At 40.5% G+C, this 26,284-nt stretch overlaps 1 protein-coding gene across 1 annotated transcript in view; it reads left to right on the top strand.

Annotated features, from left to right (window-relative positions):
• LOC110222695 (V-type proton ATPase subunit S1-like protein) overlaps window positions 1–16,344 on the top strand; it is a 32,895-nt gene extending 16,551 nt beyond the window's left edge. The window contains exons 3-6 of the mRNA XM_021007829.2: window positions 776–1,017; window positions 10,519–10,569; window positions 12,093–12,333; window positions 13,961–16,344. Of these exons, the coding sequence (XP_020863488.1) occupies window positions 776–1,017; window positions 10,519–10,569; window positions 12,093–12,333; window positions 13,961–14,266 (840 nt within the window). The 3' untranslated portion in view covers window positions 14,267–16,344. The remainder of the gene's footprint in view (window positions 1–775; window positions 1,018–10,518; window positions 10,570–12,092; window positions 12,334–13,960) is intronic.
• The last annotated feature ends 9,940 nt before the right edge of the window (window positions 16,345–26,284 follow it).

The following is a 26,284-nucleotide window of genomic DNA, read 5'->3' as shown; positions in this document are numbered from 1 at the left end:
TTAAATTAATTATTAGTCAATTAGCATTTATTATTTAATTTATTTATCAATTTATATTAGTATAATATGATTTAATTATTAGTTATACATTAATTAAATTAGTTATTAATTATTATATAATTTAATTAAGAGAGACAGGGGTAGCTAGGTTGCACAGTGAATAGAGCGCTGGCCCTGGGATCTGTTTCCTGCTTCTGTTCCCCCAGGATTCAGTCTTCTTAGAAGCCAAGTAGTATGTCAAGACACCAGACCTTAGTACCTAGTTATCAAGAATAATGAGTTTCAGTTGGAGATTTCCAAATGACTTGATTCCTTTGGGATAAATTGGTTGGCAGTTGACCCAGAAGTGGATGGCTTCATGATATTCTGGGGTTCTTGTCTCAGGTGTTGTGTCTACACAAAATACACTCCCAACTCATTAACTGGGGGTGCCTCTGGTTCTCTGGGTGCAAAAAATCAGAATCCCAGTTATGGTTCTGTTATTATCTAGATCAGGGGTGGGGAACCTGCATCCTTGAGGCCACATGTGGCCTCAAGTATGGCCCTCTGACTGAATCCAGTCAGAGTGCTGTACTTGAGGACCTAGAGGACTGCATGTAGCCTCAAGGCTACAGGTTCCCCACTCCTGATCTAGGTCATCTAACATCCCTACATGTGACTTCTGAACTTTTCCATTTCTAGGGAAGCTTTTATATCATGGAGAATTAAGTTCTTTGTTGTTGTCTTTTTAAAATATACATGTCTATATTTTAAAAATATGTATTTGCCTAATTAGAGCATCAACTACAATCTCATCAAAAAAGGAAACCTAGAGCGAGAACCTTGGAAGACCTTCAGCCCCAGCCATCTCACTCCCATTAATGTCTCAGTCAATGGAACTCCTTGCATTCTCTTCTGGGCAAAGAGAATAACAATTAAATTTAAAAATCAGCCTCTATTGGACCTCACAGATAAGACATTTGGAAAAGAAGCAAGAGTGGATATTGGCAATTCAAACTGCAGTGAAGAAAATGCCATGTAAGTATGAAATCTTTCCAATAGGGGCATCAGGGTTTGGGAATTATATTGTTGCTGCCATCTCTCCTAACCTATCATTAGCTAGTATGACAATGCTGAGGACTTTTGTAATATTTGATGTCCCTGTTTAGGGACTATTTAGAAAGGAGAAATTGGCTCCCTTGGGGTTGACCCTGAAAATTTTCTTCAAGGAAATAGAGCATTAGAGGGATCAGTTCAGTTGTTTTTCAATTGTGTCTGACTCTTCATGATCCCATTTTAGGCTTTTCTTGGCAAAGATACTGGAGTGGTTTGCCATTTCCTTCTCCAGTTCATTTTACAAATGAGGAAACTGAGGCAAAATGGCTAAGTGACTTGCCCAGGGTCACACAGCCATTAAGTGTCACAGGCAGGACTTGAACCTGGGTTTGCCTGGCATGAAGTCTACCTGTTCATGCACTAAGCCACGTTGCCTTTCAAATGGATAAAAATAGCAAAACCCGCTCACCATTTATATTTTCTATGTGATATCTTTGTCCAGGTTTCAACTTGAGACATTGGGAGCACCTTTTGCCCTTCATCCTCAATATACTCTTAGCAAAGGAAATAGGCATTCTTGACCATGTGTGCTTCACAAGATCCTAGAAGCAAGCAATGTGACTCCTGTGACCTTGGTGGAAACAGAGAAAACACGAGAAGGGTCAAACTATTTCCAAGATCAGTGCAGAGGGGGTGCAGTTCTCTTTTGTCCCTCAAAGCCATGGACGTTTTTAGGCCAGGGATGGACTAGATAAACATACACATTATATATAATAACACTAGCTCACCTTTCTTTTTTTGAGGTAATGGAGGTTAAGTGACTTGCCCAGGGTCCCGTAGCTAGTAAGCGTCTGAGACTGGATTTGAACTCAGTTCCACCTGACTCCAGGACTGGTCGTCTAGCCACTGTTACCACCTAGCTGCCCTACTGACTCTCATTTCTATGACACGCTACAGTTTGCAAAGTTCTTTCCTCACAAAGCCTTAGGAAGTCCAAAGTGCTAAGTACTCTAATGCCCATTTAATGTCTTTACCCATTTCATACTCCTAATAAGGGGAGGCCTTACTAGGCCTTCGGAATCTAAGTTCAGTGCTTGTTCTACTATATCATACTAATTTTCATACATGAGACCTGCCAATCTGCAGATGATCGTTCCTCTTTTGAATAGTTAGACTTTAGAAAGTCATTTAGAATCATTCATAATGCTGAGGATTATTATTTTTAACTTAAACTGAGCAAAATAAACAAACTGGGAACTAGTTCTCCAAAGCTATAGTCAGGAAACATTTTCCAGAAAATAACTGGGAGTGAACTCCTTTACCTTTCTAAGATTTTCAAAGACCACTTCGTAAAGGATGTCTTATAAATACCTTCTAATGGCTTCAGCTATTTATTTTGCTTAGCTCATGTCATAGGTAATTTAACATTTCCATGACTATAAACCACCTTTTCAATGGCTGTGATATGATTGGCTTTGAATGGTCTTAAGTGGTGCTCTGAGATTGTGCTCAGCTACTGACAAATGGATGGTTCTTATAAATGGGTAATTGAATGGAACTTATATTTATGTTTTTATATACATATTTTAGTCTGAAATACCTTTTCCTACCTGAAACTTCACCACCCACTTTTATACATTCCTTTCTCATGAAAGATAAAACAGATTATTATGTTGATGTCTATTTCCAAGCCAAAATTGGTTTCTTATGTTATTCTTAATAGTGTCACTATTAATAAATATTAAGTAATAGTTTAAATTCCACCAAGATAGACATTTTAACTCTTCTTCCAGGTGAGATACATAGTAATGACCTCAGTGATAGCTGATGACCTTTGCCTCAGACTGTAACCACCAGGAGGTCTTTCTTGTCTGATTCTTTGTGCAGAAGAGGCTGGTTGACCATCACTTTCTTATACCCTAGCCAGTGCACTGACCTGTACCCCTTTCCGTGGTTAGGAGCAAGGAGGCAGGATAGTTATTCTCCTGTCCCTCTGGCTCATTTTGAAAGAAACCACATCACCCTCTCCTTGGTGGAGGGAGTCTTCAGAGCCCTCAAAAATCACTGATGCCTTCAAATCGAAAGAGCTCTTGACTAGGTATCAGAAGACCTGGCTGTTAGTCATGATTCTGTTACTCAGCAGGGTGAGCTTACTTAAGGCATGATACTTAAACTCTGTAATTCTCAGTTTTGTCATCTGCAAACTGGGAACAATAACAACAACAACAACAGCATCCTGTCTGCCTTACAGAACTATTGTAGAAATCAAATGAGATAGTGCATGGGAAAGTGCTCATTACATGGTTATGTGCTGTATAAATGAATTTATTTCAATACTTCGAGGAGTCATGATTTCATTGCTGCGAATACTCCCTTTACCACAGTAAGATAATAATGCCACAATCATTTGGTAGATGTTCTTTGAAAGTTACAATGGTTGGAAAATTTGTCTCCCAGGTGCCAACCAGGTAATGAGCCTCTCTGAATTCAACTAGCCTGGATCCAAGATGACAGACATATAACCCATATTTGGAGGATTTCTAGCTTCATAGGACTGGTCAGAGTTTGTGATCTCCTGACATTACCTAAGAAAATCCAGAGTTACTGACATTGGAGGATACATATATAATGTTGTATTGTTATTGTTGCCTTATGTTAATAATATGTGCAGGTGTTGGACTATCATCGATTTTCTATAGAAGTTTAATCAAGTTAAAACAATTGCCACAATGAAGAGATGCAAAAACCCTCCAAATCACATAGCCAATAGATGTTTGGGTCCTTGCTGTATAGAGAGGCAGAGAAGCCAAGAGCAATGCCATTATAGTCCGTACACTCACAGAATTACCGAACTGGAGAATTGGAAGGGACCTCAGTCAGCAGCCATCTACTCTAACTGATCCATAAAAGGAATTCCCGCTATAACACTCCCAACAAGGACCCATCCAGCTTCTGCCTGAAGACATCCAAGGAATGGGGAACTTACCACTCCAGTTTTGGAAGGCTTTAGTTATTGGGAATTTTTTACAAAATCAAGCCTCAATTGATCTCTTTGTTACTTCCCCACATTGGTCCTGGTTCTGCCCTCTGGGACCAAAGAGATCAAATCTAATTCTTCTTGCACATGACCACCTTTTGAAATTCTTGAATACTGACCTATCATGGCCATCTGAGATTTCTTTTTCTCCAGGCTATACAAGTTGAGTTAGACAACCTCATGTAAGGTCAGGTTCTTTCATCATCTTTGTATGCTTTCCAGTTTATCGGTGTCCTTAAACTGTGGCATTCCCAACTGAAACTGAGGTCTAACATTAACAAAATGTTATGAAGGGGGACAGTGGAAAATCATGAACAACATTACCTCACAAAAGAGGGATGAATAGTGGAGGGAAAAATGAATGTGTAGAAGACTTGTTGTGAAACCCAACTGGATAGAGTGATGGACCTGAGGTTAGGAAGAACTGTGTTCAAATCTAGCCTGAGGCATTTGCCAGCTGCCTGACCCCAGGCAAGTCATTTAACCTTTGTCTGCCTCACTTTCCTCTATTGTAACATGTCCATGATAATAATAAGCACTTACCTCTCAAGACAGATGTTAAGTGCTGTGCAAACCTTAGAGAGCTGTAGAAATCCTAGCTGTTATTCCTAGAGTTTTATAGATGAAACGAGAGGTAAAAATACAAAATCAAATCAAATCAAATCAAATACTTATAATGTCAGAAAGCAGTTGAACTCTGATTAGTTGGAGTGTCTAATCTTGGGCCTGGAGAACCAGTAATGAGACATGAGTTTCATTCTCTCTTCTCATTAGAAAGGCAGAACTCAGGATGTAAAATGTGGTGAAATGAATCAAATATTGTCACTGTGTTGTTGGTTTTGCTTATTTTTAAAAATTCCTTTTCTTTGCTACAAGGGAGAGTTCAGTGGGGGTAAGGGTTAAGGGGAAATGACTGTTGTAAGAACAATAAGCCTCAATGAAGCTTTTGAAAACCGTCACCCATCTGTGAGCATTTTTTACAATTAACCATTGTTGCCATCAATGACAGAAAAACCACTATCCTTCAGCTTTTATGTCTGAATCTCAAATGTGGTATGTGAAGAAGCTGATATGGCTCTAATTCACAGAAAGCAAAGACAGGAAGCAAAGCTGGATTAGACTAAGTACAAACTGAAAAAATATCAGTATAGGAAATGACATCATTTTGAAAGCATCAAAGGAGCAATTTTTAAAATACCTGAGAGTGGAGGATGCTCAGTGATTAGTTGGATGAAAAGAATGAATGGAATTATCCATATGAAAGAAATTATTTCCCCCAAATGGCAACCAAAGTAACTTTAATAACTACTTACTTTTTCCTCTGTATGAAATCTTTATGAGAGTGTTCTGTCCTTTAAAAGAGTCAAGCTAACTTTTATGAAAATATGAGAAGAGGACAAGCTTTTGCAAAAAAAAAAATTCTACAGCAGGCCAGATCTTTATAGTCACACAATTTACTGAAATTTGTAGAAAATTCAAGATCCTGCTATGTTTATTGTTTATTGACTATTAAAAAATATTTAATTCTGCTAAACAAAATGTATTCTTAAAGGCTCTCCTAAGAAAAGTCTCCCATGTACACAAAGATCCGTCATACAAGATTTATGAAAGATGTAACAACAGAAATAATAGTTTAATAATTCTTAGGTTATCTTTCCAAGTGGGGGTAGCATGTGTTCACCAGAGTTGTTAGCCCTGTCATGGGTCCTGCACAGGGTCCAAATGGAAGAGGGACTCGCTTTGATACTGAGGTGACCCAGAGACAGTTGTAGGTGGATAAGATTTTGCTGATTTCATCAAACCCAAGAATGCTACAGGGACTACTAAATGAGATCCCTCAGTGACTCAGAAGAGAGCAGTCTAGCAGTTTATATAGGAAAAATCAAATGGATGAAAAATGCCTATTGTTCAGACTATGATATGCAGATGAATAGTCTGTTGAGTCAGTCCATCATTGGATAGATCATAGACAGGCAATGCATATGGGAAAAATGAACTATAATCTTTTTTTCCTTAGATTAGGCAATTGGGGTTAAGTGACTTGCCCAGGGCCACACAGCTAGTAGTAAATGTCAAGTGTTTGGTCTGAGGCTAGATTTGAACTCAGATCCTCCTGACTTCAGGGCAGGTGCTCTATCCACTGCGCCACCTAGCTGACCCCTACTGTGCTACCTACCTGCCCCCTTATAATCTTAATTGAATAGGAGGCATAGCTGGGGCAGAATTGAATTTGAGAAATTGTGCTTCCATTTCAATGATCCCAAGCTGCTTTTTGATGCACACACAAATCATTATTTGGGTGCCTTTACTCTCCCAGAGATGCAATTTGACTGCAATTCATAGAACAGTTCAATCTGTGAAGAATTAAAATTGTGGATTAATCAAAGGGCAATACAGAGACACACTATAGACATAAGAAGGCTGCGTCATTTTCCCAATAATGATTTACATGCAAGAAGTGAAGGATATTATCCGGGAAGTATATGATGGTGTGAGGAAGTAGGCTGGTCATGCATGACAGGTGGTCAACTGCCTTTGTACCCACAAAATGTTAAATTAACCAGAGGAGAGTCGCCCAGAACATTTAGTAGGTTCTCTTTGTTTTTACTTTGTCTAAATATAGTCTTGAAAAGAAAACCAGCTTATAAAAATCTGATTAGTTCTGTACTTTCTAACTTAATACTGAGCTGAACTGATGAAATGTTATGGAAGGCCATGAGCAAGAATCACTGTATGTGAGAAGGTAGGGATGAACTGTGATCTATGCCGTTGGAGTGAGAAATAATCACCTTTACATAGTATTTTAAGGTTTGCAGAGCTCTTTCCTCATAACAATTCTATGAGATAGATACTACAAGTATTATAATCGCCATTACACAAATGATGAAACTGAGGCTCTGAGAGGTTAAGGGGAAAACAGTCAAGCATTTATTAAGTGCTTACTCTGTGCCAGAATTTATGAATATTATTTTATTTGATCCTCACAATAACCCTGAGAAGTAGATACTGTTATTATTATCTCCATTTTACAGTTGAGGAAACTGAGGCAGACAGAGTTAAGTGACTTGCCCAGAGTCACACAGCCAAGAAGTTTGCCTGAAACTGAATTTGAACTCCGGTGTGCCTGACTCCAGGCTTAGTGATCTATCTACTTCACCACCCAACTGCTTCTGGTTAAGTGACTTGCTCATGGTCCTAAAGCTAGTAAATGTCTGGGCTGGGATTTCAAGTTAGGTTTTGAAATCCTGTACTCTTTCTGTTATGCCATTGATGAGCTATCAGATCCATTGAAGTCCCAGGATGTGTAAACTAAAATCTGACTTCAACTCTATCATTCCTACAGAGGATCCTTAACTACATTAACTTAACTAACAGAGGATACTTAACTATCTACCTGTTGGACAAACTTCAGTATGTGGTGTTGATTCCACGTGCTTGGGTGCCATTCGATTTCCTATCTTCCACAGAACCACTTAAGAATGCTCCCTTTCTTTCCCTAGCGTGGTGAGTAGTTAGCAACTTCACTGAGAAGCAGAAGAAGGGAGTTATGCTATGAGGCTCCTGGTGGAGTCAAGACCTCCAGGATCAGATGCTGAGACTCCAGGGAAGGCTTGAGTCCAATGCAGCTGATTGTCCACATTCTTTGTAGTGACATGCTGCTACCATTGCTGGTAAGCAAGTGACTCAGAACCTCATTTCCTCAAGAGTCACCATGGCGAAGGAACAAAATCCAGGCATATATAACCATGTAAGGTAAAAAAAAAGTACAGCCTTTAAAAAAATGACCACATTTTGCTCTTGGTACCAAAATGTTTGGGGAGAGAATAACTGTTGGCAGAAGGCATCACAAAGGGAATCTTGTTTGAAAAAGTGAGAGCAGCATACCAAACACAGCATAGGCGAGGCATCTGGGTGAATTTCATGCTTAGGCAGCAAGATCCCAGAACAGACAGAATCTGGCTTGAAGGGTGGCTTGGCAGAAGGGACAGACATACTTTAGAAAGTAGGGGAGCTAAAGTTTTCAAATTATTCTGGTCCACTGCTTCTGGATTTCAAATTCTTAAAGCAGGCCATATGTTTATTAACACGCAGCTGGCTTGCTAGCTTGCATCCGAGCATAGTACAATGGAAAGAATGCTGACTTTAGAGTCATGATATACAGTCCTGGGTTTGAATCCTTACTCTGACACTTGGCACCTCTGTGCCATTGGACATGTTATTCAACTTCTTGGGAACTCAGTTTTCTCCTTTGTAATATGAGGCTTTGACTAAGTGATCTATAAGGTCCCTTCCATCTCCAAATTTATAATCCTCTTTTCCCAGTGTCTCATCATAAATGCTATTTGACTGTCAGGAACATGAAATCTAATCATCTGTCCTAGCAAGTGCATGGACACAGGGAGCCTGAAGGTATTCAGGGTGGAGATTGGTTTTTCCTTGGCTTTAGTGGATCATAACATCGGGTAGTTTTTCAAATGATTGAGACCTAAGCTGAAACCCCATTCCATGAGCTGCCTGGCTGGGGCTTAGGGGGCCATGTGCCCCATAAATATTCCTGGAGCTCTGTTAGTGAAACATTTCTGCATTACAGCACTAGTAGAGCTTCAAAAATTTGGGAGAAAAAGGAGGAAGCACTTTGAATAAATGAAGTATTTGGATTGTGGAATTTTGAAAATTAATTTTGACTAGGCTATAAGCTCAGTGGGGTTAGGATTTGTCTTTTATCCAAATTTTGCACTGTCTTCAGGGGTGCTCTGCTTATAGTGAGTGCTTCATTAAGTGGTTGTTGAATTAAATTACTTTCTGTTACACATGTTGATTTACATTAAAGGAACAAATTGCTCCAAGTAGAAGTCCTTTTATAGACTTCACTTTTGTGTAAATAGATAAGAATTATAATAACCTTAAATACACCCAGGTTCATTGTGGTTGTATGGGGGGGGGAGGGAGGAATCAGCTATTAAATTACTACCTGAGCCTGCTATCAGTTCATTCCAAACCAGACACACATCCACACAGTCATTTTCAGTTGTGTCTGAATCCTTAGGACCCTATTTGGGGTTTTCTTGGCCATTTCCTTCTCCAGCTCATTTTACAGATAAGGAAACTGAGGCAAACAGGGTTAAGTGACTTGCCCAGGGTCATGCAGCTAGTAAGTGTTTGAGGTCAGATTTGAACTCAGGAGGGTGAGTCTTCCTGACTCCAGGCCTGACACTCAATCCACTGCATCTCTCGGCTGCCCTCACAAATCCATTAGCAAAAGCATTTAACCAAGCAATGAAACATCATAAATGCCAGGGAAAGGAATCAGATAATGCCACATTTTCTGTACCTGTACAAAAAGAGATATAATCTCCAACAGTTAGAATCTCATTCCCCTTCAATACCTGATTCTCTAGCAGAGTAGTAAGAATAGGAGGAGATAGTCTCTTTCAGAAGTCACAAGACCCAGAGATAAAGACTTAGCGTACAGCTTAACGTACCTCTTAGAATTTCTTTCCCAGGAATCCCATGTTGGCCTTGAGTCCTTATGGTCTAGTCATGATCTATTTCATGGGGTCCTCTTATTTCTCCATTTATTGTCCACAGATCCGGGTCTTAGCTCCCCTGTGTCGGTTGGTACCTTTCTTGTATTTGCTCTGGCCACTGCCCTGTTCATTTGTGCTACTTGAAGTAAATAGGTGGTATAATGAATAGTGTGCTAGACCTAGAGTCAAGAAGACCTGAGTTCAAATGCAGCCTCAGACACTTCCTAGTTATGTGACCCTAGGTCGGTCACTTAACTTCTGCCTTCCTCAGTTTCCTCAACTGCAAATGGGGATAATAATATTGTGGGTTGTTGTGAGGATCAAAGGGAATGATATTTGCTTAGTGCTTGGCATAGTGCCTTAGACATAGTCAGTGCTTAAGAAATGCTTATTCCCTTCCCCTCCCCAGTTCTCATATCTGCTTTTCCACTTCCTTTCTTGTTCATCCACTTCCACATTGCCAACACCCAGTCACTCCCCACTGTAGGATGATTAGCATATCAGTAGTTCATAGATTGGTCTTTGTAAAGCTCTTGAAAACCATTTGGTCCTTTAAGGAGGTACAATATCACCTTAACAATCTTGGTAACATTAATCTGCTTGACAAACATTTTTTCCCCCTAGGTAAGTGGCCAAAGTAAACTTCAGTTCAGTCTGAATCTCAAATTAATGAGACTTGAACTAATCAGGTTTTATTGTGGCTGACTTTTTTTTTCCAACTGGATAGCTGAAGCCTACTTCTGTTGTGTCTTCTCTTTCTAGTACTAAGCCAAGCAGCATTTAGCCAATGTCCCAGGCCTGGGTTGCCTTTGCAAATATAATCATTTTATGTTATGCTTTAGAAGCCTCATCCTTTCCCATTTCAATTTCTTTTATTATTTCAATTTGTTGTTTAGTGTGTTTTACTCTTTCTTTTAGGCTTTGCCTGAAATTTGGTGATATTGACAATCTAAAAGGACTTGACATCAGGTATGTTTTAGGCTAGAAAATATGTAATTTTTAAAGTCTTTTTTACATTAGTAATACTTTATAGGACAAAGGAACAAGAAAAGTTATACATACTTCATTACAGAGAAGACTATAACTGTCCCCTGGGATCCTCTAGTAGCGTTTTTTTTTTCAGCTCCTTCCTGGTACATCCATTCATACCTTTTATCATTATCACCAACTTATAGTGACCCAGGCATGCCAATGATAACCTTTAATCTCAGGCTGACAGCTGCTGGAGGGCAAATGCTGTGGCTATATGAATTGTTCTATATAGTACTGATCACTGAGCCATACAAGGTAAGACTCTTAAATAGTATTTGATGGTGATAGTGAAAAGTGGCTATAATCTGAAAGGCAATTGAAGAACAGGTCTTTATCTACAGGTAAATATAACAAGTGCATGGAGAGTAGGGGGCAGGCCCAACATGGAAGTATACATAGAGAAGATGACTAATTAAAATGAGTAATTGGGGATACCAAGAACCTCAGTGTGGCTGCTATTGCTGGTTTATATTGGCAAATGATGGCTGTTGATGTAAAAACAACTAATTTGGAGAGCTTTTATACCGAGAATAAGTAAATTATTATTATTTTTTCCCAATGAGTTGGGGTTAAGTGACTTATTCAGGGTCACATAGCAGTAGTATCTAAGGCAAGAATAAGTAAATTATAAAAGAGTAGAAAACAGGGCCAGCTGATGTTCAAGGTCTTTTCCAGATGTATTATCCTTTGAGTCTAGAAAAGGACTCTTTTCATTCTGCCCTTTTAAAATATTAGCCTGTCACCAGGGAGATCTTCAGTAATTCAGGCATAGCAGGTCTGGTTACTAGGTCACAAAGATTTATTGGATGAGAAAGTAGCAATTCATAAAGCTGAGTTTAGCACTTTTATCTTTAAAATAACTGGAATACAGCCATTAGATGTGAGGATGGGCTAAATTATTATTGATTTTCAAAGCTATACCACATGCAAAGAAGGCTCTTCCAATGGCCAAACATAAGTTCATTTTTATATGTGAATGATGGTTTTTCTCATATACATAAGGTCTTGATTTAAAAAAAATCTGTCAGCACTTTTCAGTCTTCTTGAGTTCTTTCATGCTGTCTCAGGCTTTCATTTTCTTTTTCTCCTTCTCCTTCATCACTTCCCCTTTTCCTTCTGCTTTTCTGTCCCTCTCTCCATCTCCTCCCTTTCTCTTCCTTTCTCTCTCTCCTCTTCTTTCCTTTTTCTCTTCCTCTCCCCCTTTTCCTTCTCTCTCCTTTCTCTTTCTTTTCCTTCTCTTCCTCCTCTTGTTCTTCTGTATGTCTCTCTTTTTCCTTTTCCAAGGAGGATGAAAGGACCATTTTAGGGATTGCTTCAGAGCTCAGGTCTGAAAGCTTTTCCCAAAGTCAGTTCTTACACATGACAAGAGAGGGCGCTGTTGTTCCATCCCTAGAAGACAGCTGGACAGACTTTAAACATCATGCTTCTTTGTTAATTCTTGGTTTTGAAATTCTTTTCAGATTCATCTTGATCAACTATAACAGATTGTCTGTTCAGAGCTGGTTTAGTTTACATAGAGTTCAGATTCTTTATAATAATTCAATCCAAGCAACTTTTAAGGCAACTCGAATCCATGCTCCATCAAAGTATTCCTATCACTGTCAGCATGTCAGCAGCCTGCAGAGATACGATGCGCTTTTGGTGCCCAGCTCCACAAATGACATCTCCAGGCTATGGGAAGTCACTTTTATTGATTTCCAGGTAATATTTTGGACTCAAAATGACAATCCTTGCATTGATTGGCCACTGCACGTTGAGCTCGATTAAGCCATCGGAAATTTAGTGCTTTGGATAAGGGATGGAAGATGATCTACTCCACAGCTTTAAAAACAGTTTATATTTTGCCCTTATCGTCTAATAAATGAATGAAAGGGGATATAGGATTGACCTTTTCTCTCCCCCCTCCTCCCTCCTATCTCATCCTTGCCTCCTCCTCTCTCACCCCCACCCCTGTTCCCTTTTTAAAGGTCATGCTTTAAAGAAATCAGTTTTCCATTCAGGCACTACATAGTTATCAGTTAAGAATGTCCATCCGCCAGAGAGGAGACAAAATGGGGCTGTGATCTGAAGCCCAGTGACCGTCACATCCTGGAGTGAAGAGGCCCATTCCGGGCAGAGTGCTTGTTGGACAAGCATTTCCTTTCCTTCTGGGGAGTGAGGCCCCTCTGTGAATGCAGAAGGGAAGATAAGAAGCCCTTCTGTGGGCAAGCTTGGATGTGACAGTCTGGAAGGTGGTGGAGGATGAGGCCAAAAATACCCCCGAGGTTTTCAGCACTGTTTGGGCAAAGGAGTTTCCTTTTGCCACCACAGTTTGAGAGCAGGAGATAGCCCACTAAGCCTCTCAGTCCTATTTATCTTTATTTAGGAAAAGGGCTAAATATATTTATCCAACTTGTCATCTTACTTTATAACTCAGGGGAGCTTACTCTGACTTCTGTCTTTCCTGAGGACAGCTAAAGGTCTTCCCCTCCCCTCCCACCTCTCCTCTTCCTTGCTTTTGTACATTTTCCCCCCCAAAATTTGTGGGAAAGAGAAAGAGATTGACACTCTTTGTCTCCTCTAACAGCTAGGTCACAGTCAATAGAGCACTGGGCCTAGACTCAGGAAGACTTGAGTTCAAATGCAGCCTCAGACACTAGCTTTGTGACCCTGGGCAAGCCACTTAACTTCTGCCCCAGTTTCCTCATCTGTCAAATGGGGGTAATAATAGCATCTACCTCCCAGGGTTGTTGTGAGGATCAAATGAGATAAGAATTGTAATGTACTTAGCACGGTGCCTAGCATGTAGTAGGTGCTATATAAATGTTAGCTATCATCATCATGATTATTAATAGTACTGAACCTGGCAATAAAATTCTGAGCAAGTCCGGATTTGTGTGACCAGATTTCCCATCTAAATGTGGTTAGAATTTCAGAAGCTGTTATGGCAGAAGTGTTTCAAATGAAACTGAATGGCCCTAAATATGATATTTTAAAAGCTTAAGTTTAGATGGTGCTTTGCATACTTTACCTCAGTTGATCCTCACAACAACCTCTTGAGGTGGGTGCTATTATTATCCCTGTCTTTACAGATGAGGGAACTAAGGCTGAGAGAATTTAAATAAAGTGCCAGTGGCAGAGTTTGAACTCAGGTCTTTCTGACTCCAAGTCCAGCATGCTGTCCACCATTCAACACTGCCTCTCCTGATACAAATGACTTTTATGAGCCAGCCTCACCCTAAAGCTCTCCAGCTCAGAGCCTTCACCAAAATCTGAGTGTAAGATTGTGAAGTTGGTCTCATGAGAGGAACAGAGGGTTTCAATTGAGGTCTTTTCTTTCTCCTGACAGATTCAAGGTTTTAATGTCAAGGAGGGCCAATTTTCTCACCCCAGGGACTGTGCCTCGTTCTTCTCCCCAGCCATTCTGATGGGCCTGGCTATGTCCCTGATCCTGTTGCTGGTGCTGGCATATGCCCTACACATGCTGATCCACCTGAAGTCCCTTGACAGGCACTATGACCGCAAAGCGTCGCCCGCCTACTTTGTGCCCATGAAAGACCTCGAGGTGGCCACTGAAGAGAAGGAGCCACTGAGGAACCATGGGCATGACTCCCATGAACCGAAAAGCCCACACATCTGCAACATTTATGTGTAGTACCTCTCCTCTTCTTCACCTCTAACAGCCTGTGGGGTTTTTTTCTGCTGCTTTGTGTCATTTTACTTGCAAATTAGTTAAAGGTTTTGACAGGATGACTTGATTTAGAAGGGAAAGAAGAGAAAAGAAAGGAAAAGAGAGAAAGGAAAAGAGAAAAGAAAAGAAAAAAAGATTCCTTGGTTGTTCTGCTCAGCCATCTATGAGTCTCCTGAGATGCCCTCTGAGCCTTGCAGGAGGCTTCTCCTGGAAAAGAGACTGTTGTGGCCCAAAGCTTACTTTGAAGCCACAGAAAGCAAGCACGCCATTACCAGTCTAGAGTTAGAAGGGACCTTAGAGTCCAGCCTCTTCATTTTATAGATGAGAAAACTGAGGTGAAGTGATTTGTCCAAGACTGGATAGCTATTAAAGGGCAGGAATTTGAACACAGTTTTCTGCCTCCAAACATTTCTACTAAATATGTTTAAAGAATCTTCCAAAGAGAGCATATACCAAAAAAGAGGAAGCCATGTAGAATGAGGACCATTTTTGTCTTCTCAAAGTCTATTTAGAAAAAGCTTTGAAATCTTCATTGACATATTTAGAGAAGATGACTCCAGAATCCAGCAGAGTGTTTCACTCTTCTGGGGACTTTCTTGACCTCTTGACATTGGATCTACTATTCAGGGCCAGCCCTATAGCAAAATTATGAAATGAAGACATTTGTTTGATACCTCTGATATCTTCTATAAAGCCTCCTTTCCTTTTTTTCTTTTCTCCTCTTCTGTTTCTGCCTTGTGTCCTACATGCAGATCTATTCCATGTCCCAATCTAGACAATCCTGTCAGTCCTTAATAAAAGGTTTGCTTGAAGAAGGTCCCTTTCTAGGAATCATTTACATCTTAATAAGAGAGTCTTAAGAAACCCCAAACCTTCAGATCTCAAACACCATATGAATTAAGCTATGTCAGTGAGATACAGGTGCTGGGTTGATATTTTTGAACAGTGGTCAAAGGCATTCTTTACTTTTTATCTTCTCAAACAAGTTGCCTACTATAAGGCAAGATCTGCTGCTATTTATTTTGGCCAAGACATTCTGGGTTCTTGTTATATCATTCAATAAAATGTTTTCTTTTCCTTGTCTTTTGCGTCTTTCAGACACATACATTTGTTGAGAGATGAGGGAAATTAACTAACCAAGGTTTTGTAGAAATGTGGGTTTGAACACCCCCAAATCTGCCATGCAGTTAGTAGGCTTTCTCTTTGGCTGACTGAGCTGGGAGTTTTGGGATGCTCCAATAAGCTTGATTTAGAAACTAAACTGATGTGGGTCTGCTGTAGACTGTTTGGGGTGCGGGGGCAAGAAGCTATCATTTTCTGTGTTGCCATGGGGGAGTGAGGTGTTATGATATGTGTACCTGGACCAGAAAGAATCATGAAAGCTGAACTAGGCTTGAGGAACTTTTATTAAAGATTACATCAGAAAGCTAAAGTATCACTTTGTCTCTCGGGCTAATTGTATTTTTAAAATATACACTTAAATTTTTGACCATTACATAGTTTTTTTAAAATAATAATTAAATATAGTCTAGATAAACACATTTCCATGTTATTGAGGTCCACACAATGTGTGTCTCATTCCACACATTCATCACCTCTCTGTCAGGGCTCAGTAACATTCCTTATCATCTGTCCTTTGGAATCATTTCATTGATCAGAGTGCTTGAGCCTTTAAAAATTGTTCATTTTTATGATGTTGATACCGTGGTATAAATTGTTCTCCTGATTTTGCTCCCTTCATTCTGTATCAGTTCCTACAAGTCTTCTTAGGCTTTTCTGAAATGGTCCTTTTCATCATTTCAAGTAATACTCTATTATATTCATGTATCATCATTTTTCAGCCACTCCACAATTGGTGGGCACTCCTTTAGTTTCCAGTTCTTTGCCATTACAAAAAGAGTTGTTATAAATATATTTTGTATATATAGCACCTTTTCCTCTTTGACCTCTTTGGGGTTAATATGCACTTTTAATCACCTACTTCTTGTATCTTTTTCCTGAATGTGTATACTCTTCTCTTGCAAATAAACCTTTGAAATATAGTTTTGTGATCTGGAATGTGTGGTAAACAATTGGTGTCAGAAAAGGGATGGCAGAGCATTGGGTATCCAGTTACGGGTGGAAGTGGACAAAAGACTTTTGGGAATTGGGCATGGCTGACCCCAATCAAGTAAGCTCCAGGTTCAAGAAAATATCTCAAGTTGGGGTTTAAAAGTCAGAGAAGTTTAGAAAGTGGTGGAAGGGGAAAGCCTTGGAGTCAAGGGATCAGTTATGAAGTCTGCTTAACAGCCCTTCAAGGCAAGCTGCTCTTATCAGAAAGACTCAATCACCAGCAGATAAGGCGTCAATGATTTTCTTCTCAACTACAGCAACCTAAGACGAATACTAAGACATGAAGGCATTGTGTCTGAAAGGGGTGGGGTGAGGGATACATAATAATAGTAATAAGAATAACTGGCATTTATTAAGTACCAGACACTGTGCTAAGCACTGTGCAAATATCTCAGTTGATCCCTGCAACATCCATGGGAGCTAGATGCTGTTATTGTCCCTATTTTACAGACAAGGAAACTGAGGCAAACAGAGGTTAAGTGACTTGCCCAGGGTCACATAGGAAGTGTCTGAGGCCAGACTTAACAACTTCACAGTGTGTGTGTATGTGTGTGATAATGTTGTAGAGCCTGTGATTTCAATGTGTAGGAAACTCTCAGTGAAGAATCGCTACTAATCAGGTCCGCAGCTGCTCTGCAGTTTTTGGTATCAGAAAGTTTCTGGGGCACCAGAATGTCGTGTGACTTCATCTTACTCCATGTTGCCTCTCATCTCTCCCTATCTCTCTCTGTGTGCTTGTGCAATGTATGTTCAGGCAACTAACCAATTAACAAACATTTAGTAAGTGTTTACTGCGTGCTAGGTAGGCACTATGCTTGCCCTAAAGGGGGGGGCAACATGTACATGTATACACATATACACAAACACATGCATGAAAAGTGCTTTACATACTTGGGGTCAGTGTGGCATAATGGCATAATGAATAAGGCATAACAAAGCCTTATAAATCTGATATAATTTTTAAACTCTGCTTTCTCAGATACTAGCTGTGTTACCTTGGGCAAGTCTGCCCCCCCAAAATTGTTTGCCTCAGTTTCCTCATCTGTCAAATAAGCTGGAGAAGGAAATGGTAAACCTCTCTGGTATCTTTACCATGAAAATCCCTAATGAGGTCATGAAGAGTTGGACACAATTGAAACAACTCTACAACAACAACAACAGCAACAACTCTCTAAGGTTACCAATGATAGTTGAACTATTTTATATGTATACATGGTCTAGGGGGAATGGAATAGTGGGGATATATCTGCTTACTGTAGCATTATCATTAAGATTATAGATAGAAAACATGCCAAAGTAGGGCATTGCAATTGTAGGCCACAGCATCTTTTGGTAATAGCTACATGTGGGGACCAAATCAAGGGGTCTAGAAGGAATATAACGTAATTTAAAAGGCTCATAGCTGGGAATAGCATAAAAGTCTGAAAGAAAAGATGTTTTCCTGAACTGAACATATTCTTGGATGAAGATTATATGTTATCAAGATTTCTTAGAAGCAAGACAAAGTTTGTATCCAAAAACATTTTAGCCTTAACATCTCTCCAAAAATGTTTATCTTTATCTAAGAGTTTTTAACTTCACTCTAACAACTTGAGCAAAATCCATCCTTTGGACTTCTAACTCTGTTGTAGTTATTTATAGGACAGTAGTAGAGTTAAAGCATTTTACATGACTTCAGACTCTTCTCACTCTTCAGCTAAACACAATCTTTGCTCCCTCAACCACACCCCCTCCCCCAATAGTTCCAGTGTGACAATAGTTATGTCAATGCTTGACATTAATTTTCCGGGAGAATATGTTCTCAGAGTAGAAAGATGCATCAAAGGTAGAGCATAATAATAGCATAATTAGTCCCTACATTTCGTCTATGGCTTCTTCCCTCTTAAGTTCCCCCTGCTTCTTGACAAAGATCCTCCCTTCCGAGATGGAGTCTGATTTCTAGGACGACTTTTTAAAAAAATTTTTTTTTCCACAAGGGTATTTCCTTTAATACGAAGTGAAACAGAAAATGTCTTGGCTGAATTCACTTTATATTTAAACACCCCCTGGGAGGTCCTCACGACCTGCCGACTTTCTCAAATTGTTTCCACTTTGCATCTATTTTAGCCTCCAGCTGGGTAATAGCTGCCAGATTTGTTTTCAAGGAAATCAACTCCAAACTGACCTCAGGAGAGGAAGGATCCCTGGTAATAATGAGTGTGGGGCGAGAAGAGGGGTGGCTGGTTGCCATGGCAGTCCCATTCTGAGGTACTGCTTTCCTCGAGATGAGAGGGGAGGAGAGGGCTTTTATGGCTGCTGGGGGTGTAAGGAGATTTTCAAAAGGGAAGGAGAAGAGGCAAGGGGTCTTGCTAACCCAGACCACTCCCTAAAGGTGAGGAATCCACAGAAAGCATCAATAATGCCTCAACCTTAAACATCTACAACTCAGAAAAGTAGTATTTGCCTTACACATACACCTTAAGTTTGAACTACTCCTCCTTGCTCCCACATGGAATCAAGGATGACTGGGTTTTGTAGAGAGAAGGTAGTGTGAGGATCAAAAACTGATGTAATGAGAATGCAGAGAAAAGGATTCAGAATTAATTTTCAGAAGGTAGGTAGCTCTCTAGGGCAGCTAGGTAGTGCAGTGGATATAGTATGCCAAGCCAGGAGTCAGGAAGACTCATCTTATTGGGTTCAAGTTCAGAGTCAGGCACTTGCTAGCTGTATGACCCTGGGCAAGTCACTTAACCATATTTGCCTCAGTTTCCTCATTTGTAAAATGAACTGGAGAAAGAAATGGTAAACTACTCCAGTATCTTTGCCAAGAAAATCCCTAATGGGCCATGAAGAGTAGGACCCAACTGAACAATAAAAACATAGTTCCCCATATTATTAAGTTCATTTCCTATGGATCACCTACTTTGGGCAAGACACTGTACTACATATTATACAAAAGTACATACAGCCTTGAAAGAAAATTAGCCTTCCTCTTCCTCTTCTTTCCTTCTTCTTTGTGATTGGATTGCCTTGAGCCCTGAATTCTTAGAAAGGCTAAGTATATCTGCTAACGTACTTTTAAATGGCATTGTAAGGAGGATGATACTTGTGGGTAGCAGTAGGAATGTGGGGCAAAGACGGGCAGCTCTATAACCACTCCTCCAGTATTGCTATGAACTATAATTATGTGGGATATTTCCAAAGTCCTTTTCATGGCTCTGGTGCTAACTTTCAGGGAGGATGATGATAGTTAAAAGGAACTTATTCCAGCATATATAAAGTTGGTAGGTAAGAGTTGAAGGAGAGTGAGATTTTTAAAAAAGATAAACTTGATTGGGGAGACTTTTTACCATGCTGAGTACATCTGTGGGCTTGGCTCACAAAATAACTGTAAATACTTCCTGAAAACAAAAGCAACCTAGCAGTAACAAATGATGGCAGTTTAGTGGAGAAGCAGCAGATGACAGCAGTTCAGTGTTGAAGCAACCCAGAATCAGATTCAGGGTAAGAAAGGGGTTCCTTTGGGATGCAGTTGTAGGAGCATGAGATGTTTGAGGATCAGTAATCTTTCTCCGGTCAATGACATAGGAATCTGTAAGAGATTGTGAGTATGGGAACATGTGTGTGTATGTGTGTGTGTATGTGTGAGATGTTTCATTCATCCTTGTTATTTACATTGCTGTGCTACCGAATTTAATACCTTTTCATATGAACATGCTATTTATTTTTGGTCTAGTAAAAGAGAACATTGGATGGAGTTCATGAGCAATGGCTTTGGATAGAAGCTTATCCAAAGAGAGCTTTGGGAGTGGGCATGGCTTTCAGTGGGCCATAGGATGATAGCTCTGAATACTATGCTTTGATGCCCAGTCTTTGAAGGACAGTTACTCAAGCAGATTGCTGGAGGGGATGGAAATCCCTGTCAACTGATGCTTAAAAAGCTTGAGGAATATATATTATCCCTTTATTATCTTTAAGTTTTGTAGGAAAGATACTGAAGTTCATTTCAAAATGGCTCATAGGTATTTGGTCTCATAGAAATGGAGTTCAGGATAGTATGTATAGGGCCATACACACATACATTTTGTAATTATCTGCACAGCGATAGTAATTGAAACCATGGGAACTGATACAATCGTCAAATGAGATAACAGAGCAAAACCAGAAGATGGCCAAGGAGGGGGCCCTTGAAGGACGTCCACAGGTAGTGGGCATAACATGGATGAAGATCCAACAAATGAGACAAGAGTGTTCAGAGAGATAACAGGAATAGCGAGAGAATAGAGTTTAAAAAACCCAGAGAAGAGAAAGTGTCTAGGAGGAGAGAGTAGTTGATGGTGACAAATACAGCAGAGAGTCCAAGAAGATTGAGGACTGTCTCGATAGGATAAAAAGGTCCCTGGGACCTGATTGGCCTGTTTCCTAGATGCAGTTTCCTTCTCCCACCCCCAACCCCTTAGCTAACATGCCGTAGTTTTAGGACAAAGCTTCTGTTTCATAGGTAAACACATAGGTGACACCATTTGTTGGGCAGGAGAACACAGGAGGGTCCCTAACACTAACAGGGTTCTAGCACAGGTTCACTTTTGATCTGATTGGACAGGAAGACAGCTTTGGAGAGGTTAAATAAGCTTTATTCTAGTCTAGTCTTCTCTAAAGGGTCAATGATAATGTGAGCACCAACTCTTACAGCATTCCCTAATCACTCTTCTCGAAGGGGAGGATGAAAATGGTAGGAACTACAACTCCTACTGGTCCCCTAAACCTCCACGGGGGCCAGTTGAGGCAAGCACACAAATTCCCCCCACGCCTTGATGGGGGCCAATCAAGACAGGTCCATGAATTCCTCTGTGAGTTATCCATATCCCAAAATGGGTTACCCACTTACTGACCAATGCCCACTTGCTTTATAGGGCAACAGACAAAGAAGGCATCTGGCCAACCTTAAGCTCACAAGTTAACTTTAGTAGTATCGTCATGACCTAGCACAGCGCACATGTAGCAACCATTACATTATGTCACTCCTACATCTCTGCTGCGACTGCATGGTAGAAGCTGTTTACAAACATAATTCATGGGAAATATTATCTAGGATCCTAGAACTATTACTGAAAAAGGAATAACAAAATCCTCCTTACACACACTAAAACCCACCTTACAGCTGCCCATGGAACATGATTGGCCCTGGCTTCCCTGGTGTAGCTTGCTGGTCATCTAGGACCGTACAAAGTCCCTACCCCATGTAGTCGGGGCTTCTTAGACTTGGTGGGTGTCTAATCGAGTCACTATACCCGATGACCTACTGATCAGATGCTAGTCCAGTGGCTCAGGCTTGGAAGTGGAAGAAAATAAGGTACTTGTAAACCATATGTTGTTGTTGTTTGTCCTTAGTTTTAGAAGAGGACCAATGACTCTGCTTGAATTGGATTTAAGTGAGGCAGAGCTGCACAAAGTCATCAGCCTCACTGTCTCTTCTAGAGTCATTGAAGTCCGGTGGCGAGACAAAAAGTCTTGTAACATTAAATAAAATAAGCTTATTGGCAATGTCACAGAAAGCATATTCAATGAGGCTATACCATTGGTTCTGCTAGATAACAGCTGTCCCTTCCCTCTTCATTCCTCTTAAGATGAGAGTGTATAGACTCCTACAGCAGTGACAAGCCTGTAGAGCCTGAAAAGTCCTGATTATTCCTGTAGTGGGTTTCAGGCAAAGAAAAAGTTACAAATGGCTCAAGCCTTAGTCCACTGACCAATCAAGTCTCAACAATGGTTTCATTGCCTTTAGATGAAGCTTAATGTGGCATATTTCCCACGTTCAATGGGACCAACTGTGGTGGCTCCTTAGATTAGGTGTCACTCCTACTACAGAGGGCAACCCTGAGTTACACAGGCTGCTTTTTGTTCTGTTTCTTGACTTTTCTTCTCCCTTCTCAAGCAAGGTCCTTGACCGCCATTTCTCTTCCACTCAAGGCATCTCCATTTCCCTTGCAAGCATAGCCTGTACCACCAACTGGCTCCAGTTACTGCAAATTTCTTAGCTCCCAGCAAAACTGTGACAGATGAAAAGAAAAGTTTCTCCCATCTGGTTCTCCAAAGAGGCCCTATTTTTCTAGTTTACTGTACATGTGAAAATAATAAACAAATTGCATCTCTTTTCTAATTCAAACACTGACCTGAGGGCTTTTTAAAAAAATGGACCTAGTTATTTCTATAGGGAATGGATTTATGAGATCTTGGCATTTCTCTTCTGTCCTTATTTCTGAGATTTTGTTAACTCTAAGTTAACAAAACGTTAACTTATAGTTAACTTTGTTAGAGTCAACTTTGTTAACTTGAAGAAGTAGCTATATTCTAGTTAAATAGCTCAGTCTGCCTCTTTTTTTCCTTTTTTGGCTTGTAAATGTATAAGAAAAACAAAACAAAACAACTCCATACCATAAAGCTACAATGAGCATTTCTTGGAACCAGAAGGATGCTTCTGTGCTTATAGAGAAGTAGTCAGAAGCATTATTACAGCCAGCTTTTTGTATTTGTGGAAATGAGGTCTAGGGAAAACAAGGACCCACAAAACCCTAAAACTTCATTTTAGACAGTTGGTTGAACTGCGTCCTCACCCAACCTTTGGCCAGACAAATGCTGCCTCATTCTTTTCTCTGCCCCACTGCATCCCCGGGGGGAAGAAGCAGGGAAATGGACAGCAGGCAGGAGACAGGAGGGAGGGGAAGAACTGAAAGGCAGCATTTAGATTTCTTCTTGACTTGGTCACTGAAGATCATTTAGAGGAGGAAGAGGAAAAGGCCAATTTGTTGTAAAAGAGGGTGAAGGGCAGTCTTGTGTCTGGCCCTTGTGCTGTGCATAGCTTTTAGACTTTGAAATGTAACTTCTACTTCATTTTTTCAATTAATAAGCATTCATTTTCTCTCCTCCACTCCAGCTCTGCTCCCCACCTCAGTCTCCCAGCATCCTGAGGTAGGAGAAAGGATTGCAGTACCAGCTTTGGCATCGGAAGTCATGGAGCTGAGTTCCGGCTTCCTTGCTTGTGGCATTTGTGGGCAGATAATAACGCTTCCACTCATAAAGTCATTGTGAGAATCAAATTAGATGAAATCCCTGAGTTTTGCTACCGTTATTATCCTTTTCCAGGGTAACACTCACAGTATTCTTTATTTACTAAGCACTGGATTATAGAGCTGGAAGGGACTTTAGAGGTCATCAAGTCCAACACCGTCATTTACAGATGAGGGAACTGAGGCCCAGAGACGTTAAGAGTTCTTCCACTCTAGTTCACTCACGTAACCACGAGACTAGTTCAGGAGCTAATCATCTCTCACCTGGACTATTGCAATAGCCTTCTGGTTGGTCTTCCTGATTTTTTTTTAAAGTTTAGGTCTGACCATGTTATATTCCCCAGGCCCCACCCAATAAACTCCACCACCTCCCTGCTACCTCCAGGATCAAATAGAAAGTCTTCTGTCAGTCATTTAAAGCTGTTCATCACCTACCCTTTCCTACATCACCATTCTTCTCACACTTGACTCTTCTCTCGCTACACTGGCCTGCTGCCGTTCCTCATACAAGTCACACATTGCTTGTCTCCCTGTGCTGTCATCTATGCTGTCCTTTGTCTTTCCTGTTTCCTTTCAAGGCTCAGCTCAATTCCCATTTTCTGCTGAAGGGCTTTCTGGGTCTCACCACCAGCTAGTGTTTTGCCTTTCATCTGTTCTGTATATATCTTGTATGAGGTGTATGGGGTGTTCCAGGAGGACTAGCCCCTTGGGTATGAGGGCTGCTGGCCCTTTTCAGGGCTGTTCATCCACCTTTGGTGTCCACCTGTTACCCAACTCTCACCTGTGGTTCCAAGAAGCTGTAGCATGTGCAGCAGCCACACCTTGTAAAAGAGCAGATGGGCTAAATCAGGTTAAGGGTAACTGACGGGCCTCAATGCTCTTGGTGAGTTAGGGGGATGTTTACCTCAAGCATATGAAGACTTCTCCCAGTGGAGTGGGCAGATAAGAACAATTTGTTCCAAGTGTCTTGAAGGCATTGAAGATGCCAAGGTCACCCACTGGATCCCAGACCACTGACAATTGTTTTGACTTTTGTCCTGCCACTGGACTTCAAAGACTCTGGAAGAGAGAGGCTGATGACTTAGTGCAACTCTGCCTCACTTAAATCCACTTCATCCACTAGTCAAGATATCACCTCGAGATGTCATTGGTCCTCTTCAAAAATGGACAAACAACATATATCATGTCTGTACCTAGTTATTTTCATGTTTGTTTCTCCCACTAGAATGAAAGCTCTTTGAGGCCAGGGACTGTCTGCCTTTCTTTGTATCCCCGGCACTTAGCATAGTACTTGGCACATATTAAGAGCATAATAAATGCTTGTTGATTGACTAATTTTCCTTGTAGTTAAGGGACATCATTATCCATCAAGACCCTTGTTGCCCCGTACATTCAAGATCTACTCAGTAATGAATTGAGAGGTGAAATAGTTGAGAGATGATTCTGGAATCTGATGACATAAAATCTCCTTCCCTCCCTCTCCCTTCAAAACAAATCATAAAGATTCAAAACAAGGTGAGATATGGAAAATATATCAATATGTACTTAATTCAGCAAAAAAAATGATTAAGGAATCACTACGTTCAGGGCACTGTGTTAGCTGATGGAGACACAAATATGAAATGACATAGTCCACTTACTACCTATAGGAAGAAGGAAGTAAACAAAATTTCTTAGGCACCTGTTATGTGCCAGGCACTGTGCTAAATGCTTTATAAATATCACCTCATTTTATCCTCCCAACAACCTTGGGAGGTAAGTATTGTTATTATTATCCCTATTTGACAGATGGGGAAACTGGGGCAAATAGAGGTGTTTTTTTTTTAATGACTTGCCCAGAGTCACAGAGCTAATAAGCACCTGAGGCTGGATTTGAACTCAGGTCTTCCTGACTAACCTTAGACAAGTAACATGACATCACTGGACATCATTTACCTCAACTGTAAAATGAGGGGCTGTAACTAGATGATCTTCAAGGTCCTTTCCAGACATAAATTTATGATTTTACTTGATACTATCAAAGATGATAATCCAATAAGGAGGAGAAAACATTTGCAAATAACTAATACAAGGCCACGTCTTATTGATGTTACCTCCCCATTTCTCCCATCTCTTCCCTTCTCTACACTCTGGCAGCCTCCTTCATTGTTCTGGCCCTTATTATCTCTTGCCTGTCCTTCTGGTTGATCTTCCTGACCCCATGTCAGTCCATTCTCCATTCAGCAGTTTGAGTGATATTATTAAAACACAGGCCTGACCACATCATTCCCCTCCTCAAAGAATTCCAATTCTATTGTCTCTGGTGTAAAATACAAACTCCTCTTTTTGTCGTCTGTTGCCCTACTCTGGCTCTGGGCTTCATGCTGTTCCAGCACTTGCTATTTGTCATATACAATATTCTATATCTTTCAACAGACTGTCCCTCATGCCTGGAATATGTTTCCTTTTCATCTCTGCTTCTTAGAATCCCTAACTGCCTTCAAAGCTCAGCTCTTCCTTTCCTGATCTCCCTCTGCTGGGGTCCCTGCTTCCCCCAAGCTACTAGTCTCCCCTGGAAACTGCTTCATGTTTGACTTGAATGTACTTTGAATTTACTTCTATTTATAAATGTTTTGTTTTTGTTTGCCTTTGTTTCTCCAGCACTGAGGCAGCCATGTCATAGTGGTGGAGACCTGACCTTGGAATCAGGCAAACCTAGATTCATGTCCTTCCTCTGACTACGACTTGGGTAGGTCACAGTGGTAAATGTTTAGCAATTGGCTCTCTAGGAGAAAAAAATAACCAGGGCATACTTTTAAATTTAATCTGATTTATTAACATTTTG

This window comes from Phascolarctos cinereus, unplaced genomic scaffold (assembly GCF_003287225.1).
Source record: "Phascolarctos cinereus isolate Bilbo 61053 unplaced genomic scaffold, phaCin_HiC Scaffold_4;HRSCAF=312, whole genome shotgun sequence".
NCBI classification, from domain to species: domain Eukaryota; kingdom Metazoa; phylum Chordata; class Mammalia; order Diprotodontia; family Phascolarctidae; genus Phascolarctos; species Phascolarctos cinereus.
This window is presented reverse-complemented; position numbering and strand designations above follow the sequence as displayed.